The sequence below is a fragment of the Bufo gargarizans genome, chromosome 10 (assembly GCF_014858855.1).
Source record: "Bufo gargarizans isolate SCDJY-AF-19 chromosome 10, ASM1485885v1, whole genome shotgun sequence".
Classification (NCBI taxonomy): Eukaryota; Metazoa; Chordata; class Amphibia; order Anura; family Bufonidae; genus Bufo; species Bufo gargarizans.
This window is the reverse complement of record NC_058089.1, coordinates 91,394,222-91,408,215: the sequence shown is the minus strand read 5'-3', so window position 1 is coordinate 91,408,215 and position 13,994 is coordinate 91,394,222. Positions and strand designations below refer to the sequence as shown.

The 13,994-nt window shown below is 44.7% G+C and overlaps 1 protein-coding gene across 3 annotated transcripts in view; it reads left to right on the top strand.

The window, feature by feature from the left end:
* The window catches only part of FTO (FTO alpha-ketoglutarate dependent dioxygenase), a 273,069-nt gene that overhangs the window by 96,320 nt on the left and 162,755 nt on the right, over nucleotides 1–13,994 (top strand). For all 3 annotated transcript variants that reach the window (XM_044270300.1, XM_044270299.1, XM_044270298.1), the window contains exon 8: nucleotides 256–380. In XM_044270300.1, coding sequence (XP_044126235.1) covers nucleotides 256–380 — 125 coding nt within the window. The remainder of the gene's footprint in view (nucleotides 1–255; nucleotides 381–13,994) is intronic.

Sequence of the window (13,994 nt, the reverse complement as noted above, 5' to 3'; positions counted from 1 at the left end):
ATTCTTCTCAAGTAACTTGGGTTACAAATGAGTTAAGCCATACTATTTTATGGCTTATTTTATGTGATGCATATATTGACTGAAGTCCAAATATATGGTGGCCATTTTCGGTCATCATTCCCCATATTGATTAACTGGCAAACATGCAATAGTAATAATGAAAATATATTGATTTACTGTCCTCATTTGCCTATGAGCTTTTTATTAATTTTACGTGTTTCCCCCTCGTTCCCCCTTTATTTAATTGCTTCCCAGACCAGCCTACTGCTAGAAGAGCTTGAAAGAGACTACAGGAGCTGGGAGGACAAGTACAAAATACTGCATCGTATCCTGCCGTTACTAGTAGAGCGTCAAGACCTGCGGCTGGCGTGGAGGAAGAGGTGAGCCTGAGACTGAAGAAATGCACTGAAATCTATATGATCACATTATAAATGAGCTTCTATATTTCAGGCTTTTGTGAAATTTACAATTGAAAATGGTATCATTTATTATAATATTTGAATTGATAACAATCAGAATGATTTCATAATAACCCTTTAGGGTTAGAGGGAGCTTGGAAGTCTTCACATCAGCAGAATACAGTACGTACGTAATTTCTGGAAGCCTGTATTCTGTAAATGAACTGCCGACCAGAGTCAGTAGCTTAATAAAACTCTTAGGGCTCATGTACAGTGATCGGCCCGGGAAACATGGCGTTTGCCGTATCTCCCGGGCCGACCTCGGCCCACTGAGCCGAACTGACTGCATCATAGTAATTTATGATACAGTCAGTCTTTGCAGGGCTATTGCAGTTTACTATATAATCCGTGTGAATACACTGCAATATCTGCCGATCACATACGAACTGACTATATTGTAAAACTCTATGATACAGTCGCAGTAGATGTGGCTGAAACACAGACCGATCACGTGCATGGGTCATTACAGCCTTGCAGGGTTCTCCGTGCGACAGATACTTATGGGCTATCCTCAGGATAGGTCATCAATATCAGATCGGTGGAGGTCTGACACCCGGCACCTCTACTAATCAGCTGTTTCAGGCTGTCACATCGCTGGAAAGTTTACGGTGTATGAAGGTGGAGGCAGACAGCTCCGTACACTATATAGTGACGATGCCGGGTAACTCAGCTGCTCTCCCTTTCAAGTGAATGGGAGCTGCGCTTCAGTACGCTAGCGCATGAAGCTACCCATTCTACAAAGCTTTCTGCTTCTGTCCGTACAGTGCTAGCTGATCATGGGGGTGCAGGACCTTCATCGATCTAATATTGATGACCTATCCTAAGGGTAGGCCATCAATTTCTGAAGCCCAGAGAACCCCTTTAACATCATATTTGTTCAGCCAATGACAGTCATAGAAGAAAGGAGGCTTCATTGCAAAAAAAAAAAACGTATTGCCAGCTTTTGCCTACAGGACAGAAGGGTCTAGTGTTTGCTTCCCTCTGTACACCCTTTCCCATGACTCTTGATCCAATCCCCATCTCCATGCTTGCCAACAGTTCACTTGAGGTTCTTGTCACCCAGGAACCAGAAATAAGCCCCCGCTCACCAGGGGCCCCGTAGCATCCTCATGGTCTGCCTCTATGGCATCATTGGCATGTACACCTTTGGATCCAGCTTACTGAAGGCTGCTGCAATAATAGACTAGTCCAAGTATCCTCAAGTCAAAGGCTCACTTTAAATATATGAAGACATAATAATTAAAAAATAAACTGTATTATTATACTGAACGAGGACACAATCGAGGACAAATAGAACGGACCAGCCTACATTTGTGTATTACATCAGTCTAATAGCCGCCCATGAATGTTCATGAAATGGACTAATGACACATCCTGAATGGATGCACATCTATCTCTGTCGCCATTATCTCGTTAAAATGAGTACTGTTCATTAGAAGGGTTCGCGTTCCTGTTTATCTTAGCATCTCGACATCCTCATAAGTGCAGATTATTCCCAGCAAGAGAGTCTGTTTGAATTATCCATCAGAAATGGAAGCTATGGCATTGCAAGAGATAAGAAGGTAAATGGTTAGAACCCATTCACACAGCGGGACATACAAAGTGTGAGGTGCAGCCGTTTCTGCATTTCCACATACATGCAAGTACTGGCGATCATGTGGGCACCGCATGATCACCAACAGGAAGGAGGCTACAATTGACAGTCGTATCCCGACATTACCGCCTTCATAATGCAAATTGATGATCGCCACTATTTCATTCTGTGAGTGAAGCATCTTTGAGCATCACTGTGATCTTCTAAAGCTTTGTTCACTTCTGAGCAAAAATAGAAAAACCAAATGTAAGTCAAAGACCGGTCCGTCACATGATGGACTTTAACGACACTCAGCGGACCCCACTGACTCCATCGTAGGATCTGCATCACGGTGAAGCCTTATACAGGGAGATGGGTTGTTATATTTCACTACATTAAAGTTAAAAATGAACCCTCTAATGGAAATAAAAAATAAAAAAAAAAGAGTTTCGGAAATTTTGACATTTATGGCATATTCACGGTATAAGCCTTAAATGTCTGATAGATTCGGTTCCCACGACTTTCTCTGCTGTTTTCAGAACTCCTGTAGAAGATAATGGAGGAAGCCACAAGTGTGGCCACCTCTCCATTCACAGTGGCCATGGAACAGGGGCAACGGGACCTTTGCCCTGGAGATAGGTGTGGATCCAAAAGGTAGAGTGTCCTAAATAAATGTCTAAGACAGATAACCACCTCCAATAATTATAACAAAAATACATTAAATAGCGTTCTATTTAAAGCGACTCTCCAGGAACTGTGGAAGGAACAGAACACTTACCTGCTGCCTTCATTTTCATCTTTTTAACTGCAGATTTGTAAATTCCCATGCTCCTTTTCTGCCATCCAAGATGGCCGCTCTGCTTCCCAGACTAACTGATGCGTACTGTGATTTTGGTAGTCCAAGACTCCCCACTGCCCTCTAATTGGTCAGCAGTGCTCATGTGATCAGTGCTGGCCAAACCAAGTGCAGGGCTGGAAAGGCAGGAAGTGTCTTGGACTACGCATGTCCAGTGTGTATCAAGTAGTCTGAGAGGTGGTCTTGACCATCATGGATGACCAAAGAGGAGCCCGAGAATCGATTGATCTAAAGATGAAAAGGCGGGCACCAGGTAAGACTTCTGTTTGTTCCCCAGTAAATGTGAGGGCGGCTTTAATATATAAATGTTCTTCTAATAGAAAATGAATGACAAATTGATTCAAACGTATGCGTTTTCTCACATTTGCACAGTAAATGTTTGGATAAAAAAAAACTAAAACGTGTCTATGACATAGATAGCGGGTGTAGGTAATGGCACTTGGACATGCAGATGTGGATTCTCGTGCAGATAAACCTCAGTATTGGCAAAGTGTATGAGATTAGACAAATCCCATGTACACATTGTACTATTGAAAATGCGCCAGTTTTTTGCTTTGTATTACATTTACTAGCTTTTTTCGCCAAGGAGGCGTGGCAGGTGGCCTAACTGTATATGAACTGTATTTCTTCCTTGTACACTGATATGATGGTGGAGCACAACTTGAATATTTGCCCAGGTCGGTCAGATCTTGTGGCATGGCCGCCTGTGACTTGCAGGTAAGTGTTTCTGAGGTCATGAGACAACGTTTTCTGAAGTTGAAGTAACTGCAGGATGTTCTGTAGTCAGAATACACATAGAGGCCGATGCTGGGATCCTGCACAAAGGATGTAACGTCACATCGTCACCCTTAGCTACTTGGATAAATAGAGTGAAGCGGACTCGTTAAAAGAAGCAGAACCTTAATGCCTCTTCTCCGTCCATATGATCTCTCTGGATGACACCTTAAAAGGGTGTAATTTATTTTATTTCTGCGCTTACCTTAGACAATGCATATTTTAGTCCCCAGTACCTTTTTGTTTGTACTGCATCCTAAGGATAGCATCACTAGCCGATCGGCGGGAGTCCAGCACACTGCATCCCCGCTGATCAGCCATTCGTTTAAGGCTACTTTCACACTGGCGTTTTGGTTTTCCTTTTGTGAGATCCGTCATGGGGTGTCACAATGGAAAAGGATCCGCTCAGAATGCATCCGTTTTCTATGACACAATCTGGCACAATAGAAAAGGGATCCGTCCTCCATTGACTTTCAATGGTGTTCAAGACGGATCCGTCTTGGCTATGTTAAAGATAATACAAACGGATCCGTTCTGAACGGATGCAGACGGTGGTATTATCTGAACGGATCAGTCTGTGCAGATCCATGACGGATCCGCACCAAACGCGAGTGTGAAAGTAGCCTTAGCTACACCGATCAGCTATATTGCTATACTTACCTCTTCCTCCGGTTCCATTCTCTGCACTGCGTGTCCAGTCCTCCTGCCGCTGCTTATATACAGACTGCAGCAATGATGTGCTGTCCTCAGCAGTCTGCCAGTGAGGAGGTTTATTGGAAGCAGCAGTCAGAGGTTGTCTAGGAGTTCAGTATTGGTGGCCTATCCTCAGGATAGGTCATAGCTATCTGATCAGTGGGGGTCTGACACCCAGCATCACTGGCAATAAGCTGTTTGAAGAAACCGCAGTGCTCCTGTGAGGGACACGCCCTCCTTAGGTCATCACGTTCATCAGTCACATGGCCTGTTTGCAGCCCGAACCATTCAAATTAATGGCCTAAGCTGCAGTACCAAGTACAGCCACTATACAATGTACGGCGCTCTGCTTAGTAAGGCTACTTTCACACTAGCGTTCGATCGGATCCGTTCTGAACGGATCCGATCATATTAATGCAGACGGAGGCTCCGTTCAGAACGGATCCGTCTGCATTATATTGGCAAAAAAAAAGCTAAGTGTGAAATTAGCCTGGGACGGATCCGTCCAGACTTTTACATTGAAAGTCAATGGGGGGCGGATCCGCTTGAAGATTGAGCCATATTGTGGCATCTTCAAACGGATCCGTCCCCATTGACTTACATTGTAAGTCTGGACGGATCCGCACGGCCAGGCGGACACCCGAACGCTGCAAGCAGCGTTCAGGTGTCCGCCTGCTGAGCGGAGCGGAGGCTGAACGCCGCCAGACTGATGCAGTCTGAGCGGATCCGCATCCATTCAGACTGCATCAGGGCTGGACGGAAGCGTTCGGGTCCGCTCGTGAGCCCCTTCAAACGGAGCTCACGAGCGGACAGCAGAACGCTAGTGTGAAAGTAGCCTAAGCTGTGCTGCAGCACTCACCAGGCCACCACTGCTTCTTCAAACAGTTGATCATGGGGATACCAGGTGCCCGATCCCCACCAATCAGATATTAATGTTCTATCCTGAGGACAGGCCATCAATATCAAACTCCTGCAAAAACCCTTTAAGCAAGATCTGTCTATAGATTTAGTGCTCCATTAACCTTTTGCCCTGAAATGTGCTTTGGTTTTCATTTTTGTCTACATGTTTGTTCCTAAAATGATCATGTAGTAAATACCATGTTGTCTTGTGCATGTATCAGTCCTGCTAATTTATTTTTGTATTTGAAGTCACTTATTTATTTATTTTCTCCCCTTTTGCTGTAATGAAAATACATTTTCAGGAATGATACGAGATAAAGCTAAAGCTGTAATCTTTACTATCAGGATTTTTACTTAGTACCAGTACTGTTGTAACGTATACCGGTATCATAGCGCTTGCTCTATGTTAACCCATTCAGCCACTGTGACGGGTACGACGCAGTAGCTGAAGTAATGGAATATGGAGGCGGCTGCTGCAGTAAGCCTGCTCCATACCCGGCGGGTGCTGGCTGTATATTGGGACAAGGGTTCAAAAGATCCCAGGTTCTAGCCCCTATGGGGGTTAAAAGTTGTTATTATAGAGAGTTCAGAGAAGAGCTACTAAACTAGTACATGGATTGCAGGATAAAACTTAAAGGACCTTAACATGTATAGGAGTTTAAGCATGCATGGGATAGGCATAAGGCCATCCTTCATATAAGATAGGGCCAGGGGCTTTCCATAGTATTCAGTATATTGGGCAGACTAGATGGGCCAAATGATTCTTATCTGCCGACACATTCCATGTTTCTATAAAAGTTTTTTAAAAAAAATATATATATTAAATTACCCCCTTTCCCAATTTTACATATAAAAACATATAAACAATAAAAAAATAGGTATTGCCACATAAAAAAAATTAACTAGAACTATTAAAATATTTAAACACTTTTTTTTTTTTTTTTATGGTATTTCAGTGATAATGTTGAAAAATTCCTGGGGGCCAGTGCTGCGCTCCCAGGCATAATCAGGTTGCAGGCACTTCCTGTACATTTTGCACGTGATCCTACTAGCCTGGTTACAGACAACGATTTACATGGGTTGTTCCTGCGCATGCCCTGGGCACTGACTGCTCATAGTGCCCAATACTGCCTGACTGCACAGGCACAACCCACGTACATTGCGAGTTGTAAGTTACTTTAACATCTGCAGCACTGCAATCCAGCCGCCAGTTCCAGCAGAGAACTGAGATCTGCCCGATTCTCTGCATATTTGCCGGATTGCAGCTGTGTCTCTGCCGGACCCTATTATAGTTAATGGAGTCTGCAAGCATTCCGGTTGCGTCCAGTAGCACCAAATCCAGAGAATTACGGCAGGGAACCGCCTGCAAAAATCCGTGCCACAGATTTGAAAGTAACCATAATTGGGCTAGGATCTAGGATCGCATTCTGAATGTACAGCATGTGATGCAGGAAGTGCCCGCAATTTAATTACACCAGGCAGCGCAGCGCTGACCCGGTACAAATGTTTTCAATATTATCACTGAATCACAAGGGGGTACCGTTAAAAAAAAAAAAAAAAAAAAAAAAGTTTATAACCCCTTTAACATTTGTCCCATAGACTTTATATTGAATCCTACTAGGATCTATGATATGTAATACCAATATGGGTGACACATAAAAGTAATTGTAATGTAATTCTCAGATTTTGTGGATTTTTTTTTCTGATTTAGTTGATTTTATAGGTGCAAAATTAGGTATGTATTGTGGGGATTCGCTCTGGTAGACAGTACAAGCGGACACACTATATAGAGGCAGTTTGTAACTCAAAAACGTCAGTGTTTTATTCACACTTATGGCAACAAAACAGTACGACAGTCCATTTGCAGTTTTGGTGTTCGTTCACACCTAGACAGTTCATACAGCAAAAAACAGTCACCCTTTTATCCTGGATGTTAATCCACACCCGGTCGGCATAGCACAGGACAGAGCAGTCCTCCCGGATTCAGGCCTCCAGCCTGGCACAAGGCTCAGATTCCAATGTCAGAGAGAGATCATCACCACCACCTGACACTGCTGGCTGGTTTTTACAGGCCTCTCAAAACCCGACCTGGAACGTGGGGAGTAGTCACCCACCTAGCACTTTGGCTACTCCTAGTAAGAGCCGTCCCGGATCAGCTATTACAGCTATACTTAATAGCAAGGCGTCAAACAGCACCTCAGTGACACATACCCTCTGTCAACTACGGCTCCTTGCGCCTTCCTACAGTATCTTAAATCTGACCAATTTCTGTCCAATCAGACCAATAGTTTGTGTGTATAACAAAAGATCTGTGTGTGTATAAACGGCCATCTGACCAATGATTGGTCAGAAAATCTATCAGATAATCACTTGGTGTAAATGTCCCCTTATACTCCATTGCTTTTCCCCTTTTGCCATACCTTTGGACAGATCTTGAAGGTATCCACGTGTTGACTGCTTGGCTCGCTCAACCATCCTATTTGACAAAGATGTTTTCTTAGTCCCAGTGTATTGAAAACACAAGAACTCGATGAAAGAATGATAAGTGGGTAAAGAGTTTTTAGCAGACAAGAGAGATTAGGTGCTCTGGACAGGTTTAGCCAAGAACAAAGCAGATTGAGAGAAGATAAGTGTTTAAGAATGTTTAAAGGGGGGGTACATAGAGTCAACACACGGATCGGATGTGTACAACTCAGTGTTTTTGTATAGCCTTAGGCTTACATGGGTAGACTCAAGAGTATGGTGTGGTATTTGTCATCCTTTCAAGTAGTAAACCTATGGCTAAGGTTATGAGTATAGTCACTTGGTCATCTTTATATCTTAACAACTATTCAAATCAAATGCGGATATTTTAACAAAACACTCCGGGTGGTGGTGTATTACCCATAGGAACAAAGTATCATCCATCTGAAATGCAGCGACTGATCCTTGTCTTCTCCAATGGCTGACATCAGGGCGTCACAGGGCAACCACCATACAGAGTTGGTGTAGTTGAATAAATATTTTCTGTTGTAAATGGATCAACTTTAAAGGGGTTGTCAAACATAATATCGTTTTTTAAATACCCCCCTGAGTGGGCCTGTCGAAGGAAGTCTTAGGCACTTTCACACTTGCGGCAGGACGGATCCGACAGGCTGTTCACCCTGTCGGATCCGTCCTTCCGCTATTTCGCCGTGCCGCCGGACCACCGCTCCGTCCCCATTGACTATAATGGGGGCGGAGCTTCGGCGCACCACGGCGAAAGGCCGCCGGACTGAAAGTCCTGCATGTCCGACTTTTTAGTCTGGCGGCCTCTCACTGCGAACTGCCGTACTGCGCCAGAGCTCCGCCCCTGTCCCCATTATAGTCAAAGGAAATGAAGCGGCGGCACAGCAAAACAGCGGAAGGACGGATCCGACAGGGTGAACAGCCTGTCGGATCCGTCCTGCCGCAAGTGTGAAAGTAGCCTAAGACTTCCTTCGACAGGCCCAACTCTGTATGGTGGTTGCCCTGTGACGCCCTGATGTCAGCCATTGGAGAAGACAAGGATCAGTCGCTGCATTTCCGATGGATGATACGGATCCGTCCTGCCGCAAGTGTGAAAGTACCTTTACTTATCTGCTCCCCGAAGCTTTGTTCTGACTCCTTGGGTCCACCGATGTCTTCAACTACACCTCAGTCTCTGCATGTAAACCTCCATCTTTCTTATAAAGGAAGCTTTGGGAAGGGCTTTCCTGAGTGCTGACCCGACGATCCCTAGAACAAGGAGAGAGAAGCGCTCGCATAGCGTGCTCTCTCTTCTCATTGCAGGAGATGTAAGCGAGATGGGCCCTTAGACTTTCTAATGAGTCCGTAGAGCGCGCTATGCAAGTGTTTCTCTTTCCTCATTCTTGCAATCGGTGGGGGGTCTCAGCACTAAGTCCCCCACCGAGCAGAACTTTTGGTATGGAATATTATATTTTTTCTGAAAACACAGTGACCCTTTAAGTGTGCCAGCAAATGTGATGGGTGTGGGGAAATTTCCTTCGTATTACTCATTAGAGCCAAATGTCTACTACTTCTATTTGACACGGCTGTGTGCACAGAGCCTTGGAAATGTCCTTATGGGGCATTTACATGACCGTATTTTCGGCCCGCATTCGATCTACAGTTTTTGCGGATCAGATGCGGACCCTTTCATTTCAATAGGTCCGCAAAAGATGCATTCACCACATCATGTCCGTTAAGTTGCCCCACAAAAAAATAGAACATGTATTATTCTCGTCCATTTTGCGGACAAGAATAGGCATTTCTAACAAAGAGCGGGATGTGCTTATCTGCAAAATGCAGACCGCAAAACTGATACGATCACGTGAACCCCCCCTTATAAACACAAGTCAGGAGTGCGTCTACAAGAGGATGGAAAATTTGTCCCAAATTTGCTAATTGACCATTTGTACTACAGTCTCCTAGATGCGACCACTTTGTCTCTCCTAGTCAGTCAGCTGAGAGGGGTACTCCTTTTAGAGGGTGCACACACCATATCTTTTTTTTTTTGTTAATGCCCCTGTAGTAAATTAACGGAATCTCTGTTGTATTCATATTGAATTTGAAAACCATAATAAAACAGGTAGAATACTAGCGCCATGGAGAAAGAGCTCAGGATATGTGGTCTCTCATCAGACGTTTATCTGCATCATGGATGATGATAGACAGACCTGCTCCTTTTATGACCTTCAACCTCTCTGTTGCCATCTGACTTTGCCACCTTCGCCTGACCCCTGGTGACACTTCCAATCTTTCACCTGGGCTTTTATGTAATTTGCAATGCTTTCAGTAAGCCTAATTCAGCATCAACACTCAAAATTGCTGGAGCCTCCATTGTCTTGTGTCTGACTCCAAGCTCTTTAAATGGCATGTGAATAAACTAGCTAGTATTTACACTTTAGGTTTTGATACTTTAGGTATTGTAACCAGCACTAACCAGGTGGTGCCCTCATACCATGTATTAGGCTTGTGCAACTTTCTATATGTCACCTTTTAACATATAGAAAAAGCTCAAGATTTCAAAATTCTTATCTAAAAATCACAGAATCCCAATATTTCATTGCATGTAATTAAACATTTAGAATAGCCACTGGTATCATATGCAACAATATGGTATTGCTGGCCCTGCCTTCCATCAGTTTGGACTCAACTACAAAACAGGGCCACTTTTAGTATTTTTTACAGGTCCACTTTAATTCCCAGTCCGCCCCCTGCTCTAGCCTGAGAGCCCCAAGAAAATAGAAGAATACTAGAGGGCACTCTGTCGTCTTTGAAGTCGTTGAAAAGGTTTATTCAGTAAGAAAGATGCTGGTCTTTCTAATATACCTTATTTCTGTGTAGGTATTGTCTAGCAATCACTGATGCTGCCTGGTAGGGTTGATCATGCTGATTGAAACTATACCTTTCTTTTGTCTGTATGTTAAACAGCTGCAGAGATGTCTGCATTTCCAGAGCTTACTATATTGAGAACTAGCAGAAGGACCCGGCTTCGTGCAGGTTTATTTCATCGATTGCATTTAATGTTTGTGTGTGTCGTTAAAAGATATCCCCCATAATAGTGACCTCTACAGTACCCCGCCCCTCTAACAGTGAACTCCACAGCCCCCCCACCCCTTAACACTGACCCCCCCCCTACAGTGCCCCTCCACTTTAAAATGGGACCTCCACAGCAGCCCATCCCCTTAACTTTGACCTTCACAGCAGCATGCCCCTTTAACAGTGAGCTTCACAGCACCCCACTCCCTTGACAGTGACCTCCTCAGGGCCCGCCCCCTTAACAGTGACCTCCACAGTACCCTGCTGCCTTAACAGTGACTTCACAGTACCCTGCTGCCTTAACAGTGACCTCACAGTACCCTGCTGCCTTAACAGTGACCTCACAGTACCCTGCTGCCTTAACAGTGACCTCACAGTACCCTGCTGCCTTAACAGTGACCTCACAGTACCCTGCTGCCTTAACAGTGACCTCACAGTACCCTGCTGCCTTAACAGTGACCTCCACAGTACCCTGCTGCCTTAACAGTGACCTCCACAGTATCCCCGCTGCCTTAACAGTGACCTCACAGTACCCTGCTGCCTTAACAGTGACCACACAGTACCCTGCTGCCTTAACAGTGACCTCACAGTACCCTGCTGCCTTAACAGTGACCTCACAGTACCCTGCTGCCTTAACAGTGACCTCACAGTACCCTGCTGCCTTAACAGTGACCTCACAGTACCCTGCTGCCTTAACAGTGACCTCACAGTACCCCCGCTGCCTTAACAGTGACCTCACAGTACCCCCGCTGCCTTAACAGTGACCCCACAGTACCCCCGCTGCCTTAACAGTGACCTCACAGTACCCTGCTGCCTTAACAGTGACCTCCAAGTACCCCGCTGCCTTAACAGTGACCTCACAGTACCCTGCTGCCTTAACGGTGACCTCACAGTACCCTGCTGCCTTAACGGTGACCTCACAGTACCCTGCTGCCTTAACAGTGACCTCCACAGTACCCCGCTGCCTTAACAGTGACCTCACAGTACCCCGCTGCCTTAACAGTGACCTCACAGTACCCTGCTGCCTTAACAGTGACCTCCAAGTACCCCGCTGCCTTAACAGTGACCTCACAGTACCCCGCTGCCTTAAGTGACCTCACAGTACCCTGCTGCCTTAACAGTGACCTCACAGTACCCCGCTGCCTTAACAGTGACCTCCTCAGGGCCCGCCACCTTAACAGTGACCTCCACAGTACACCGCCGCCTTAACATTGACCTCCTCAGGGCCCACCCCCTTAACAGTGACCTCCACAGTACCCCGCTGCCTTAACAGTGACCTCCACAGCGCCCTGTCCCTTTAATGCTAAGGCTACAAGACGACATGTGTTGCGCAACATTTTGTCTCAACAATTTTTATAATAGGCTACAGTGTCGCACTGCGACATGTGACATACTGCGACACGACAGTGGCAAAAAATCCATCCAAGATGGATTTTTCTGCGACTGTCGCATCATGTCACATGTCGCAGTGTGACACCATAGACTATCATTATAGAAATTGTCAGTCGAGATTGGTGCGACATCAATGTCGCAGTGTAGTTGTGCCCTATGTGTAGTGCGACTTATTGTCATCGTGTAGCCCTAGCCTAAAGCTGACCTACAGCAGTGAAGAAAAATGGCTGGGTTGTTATGAAAACCTGGAGTAAAACTGTGTGTATGTGGAGACTAAGGGCCTGCGAGCCTCTATTGGCTGATAAGGGACATGTCACCGTGTGTATGGCAGTGTGGAGATTTCTTTCCAGGTAGCAAGGTATGTGTATACCAAGTTTTGTTGAAATCGATGGTTTCTTTTTTGAGTGATCACGGAACATACATACACACACATATATACGTCCTTCTTTATATATATAGATAGATAGATAGATAGAGATATATATAGATAGATAGATAGAGATTTGAACCTGGGACTTCTGCATCCAATGCTGACCACTTACCTCTCGGCTACAGCCTTATCATATTGAGAAGAGTGGTTTTCCATACTTAGAAATCTAATATATATCTATATATATATATATATATATATATATACACACAGTCAGGTCCATAAATATTGGGACATGGACACAATTCAAAAAATTTGGGCTCTATACACCACTATGAATTTGAAATTAAACAAACAATATGTGCTTTAATTTGAGGGTATTTACATCCAAATCAGGTGAACGGTGTAGGAATTACAACAGTTTGTATATGTGCCTCCTACTTGTTAAGGGACCAAAAGTAATGGGACAATTGGCTTATCAATGTCACCACCAGATCTTTGAGAAGTTCTGATAGACGTTCTTCAGTACCTCCTGCATGATCTTCTTTTGTTTTGCTTTCGTTTTGACATCTCTCCTCCCTCTCCCTCTCATCTATTAGCAGTGATTGCCTCCCTATATATCTCCTCCCCATACTGCCTCACCTTGCGGTTTATATTACATCTTGGATTGTGTTCTCTGCTAGACGTTGCTACAGCTGGGTTTTCAGATAAGTCTATTTCTGTATTTGTTGTTTTCCTGTTGGCTTGGTTCTAGGTGACCCTGACTCCCTCTGTATTAAGTGCAGGGAGCTGGTGGTCGTGTCCCCTCACTATCATAGGGTTTGCAGGTGTCATTCAGTCTAGGTACATGGACATGCAACCTTCTATCACTGAGATCTTTGCATGGGCTGAGAAGACAGGGAGAGCTTCAGGGCTTTAATAGGGGTCACCCTTTTGTTCCTTAGTTTTGGATCAAGCCAGTCGGATCCTTATTTGTAACTTCTTGTTTTCTGTTACACCATCCGTGACACTCAGCTGTTCCATGGCCAGGTGTGTGTTATTCCCTCATTATCCCAATTACAGTGAGCAGATAAAAGGTCCAGAGTTAATTTCAAGTGTGCTATTTGCATTTGGAATCTGTTACTGTCAACTCTCAAGATGAGATCCAAAGAGCTGTCACTATCAGTGAAGCAAGCCATCATTAGGCTGAAAAAACACAACAAACCCATCAGAGAGATAGCAAAAACATTAGACGTGGCCAAAACAACTGTTTGGAACATTCTTAAAAAGAAGGAACACATCGGTGAGCTCAACAACACCAAAAGTCCCGGAACACCACGGAAAACAGCTGTGGTGGAAGACCGAAGAATTATTTCCCTGATGAAAAAAAACACCCTTCACAACAGTTGGCCAGATCAAGAACACTCTCCAGGAGGTAGGTGTATGTGTGTCAAAGTC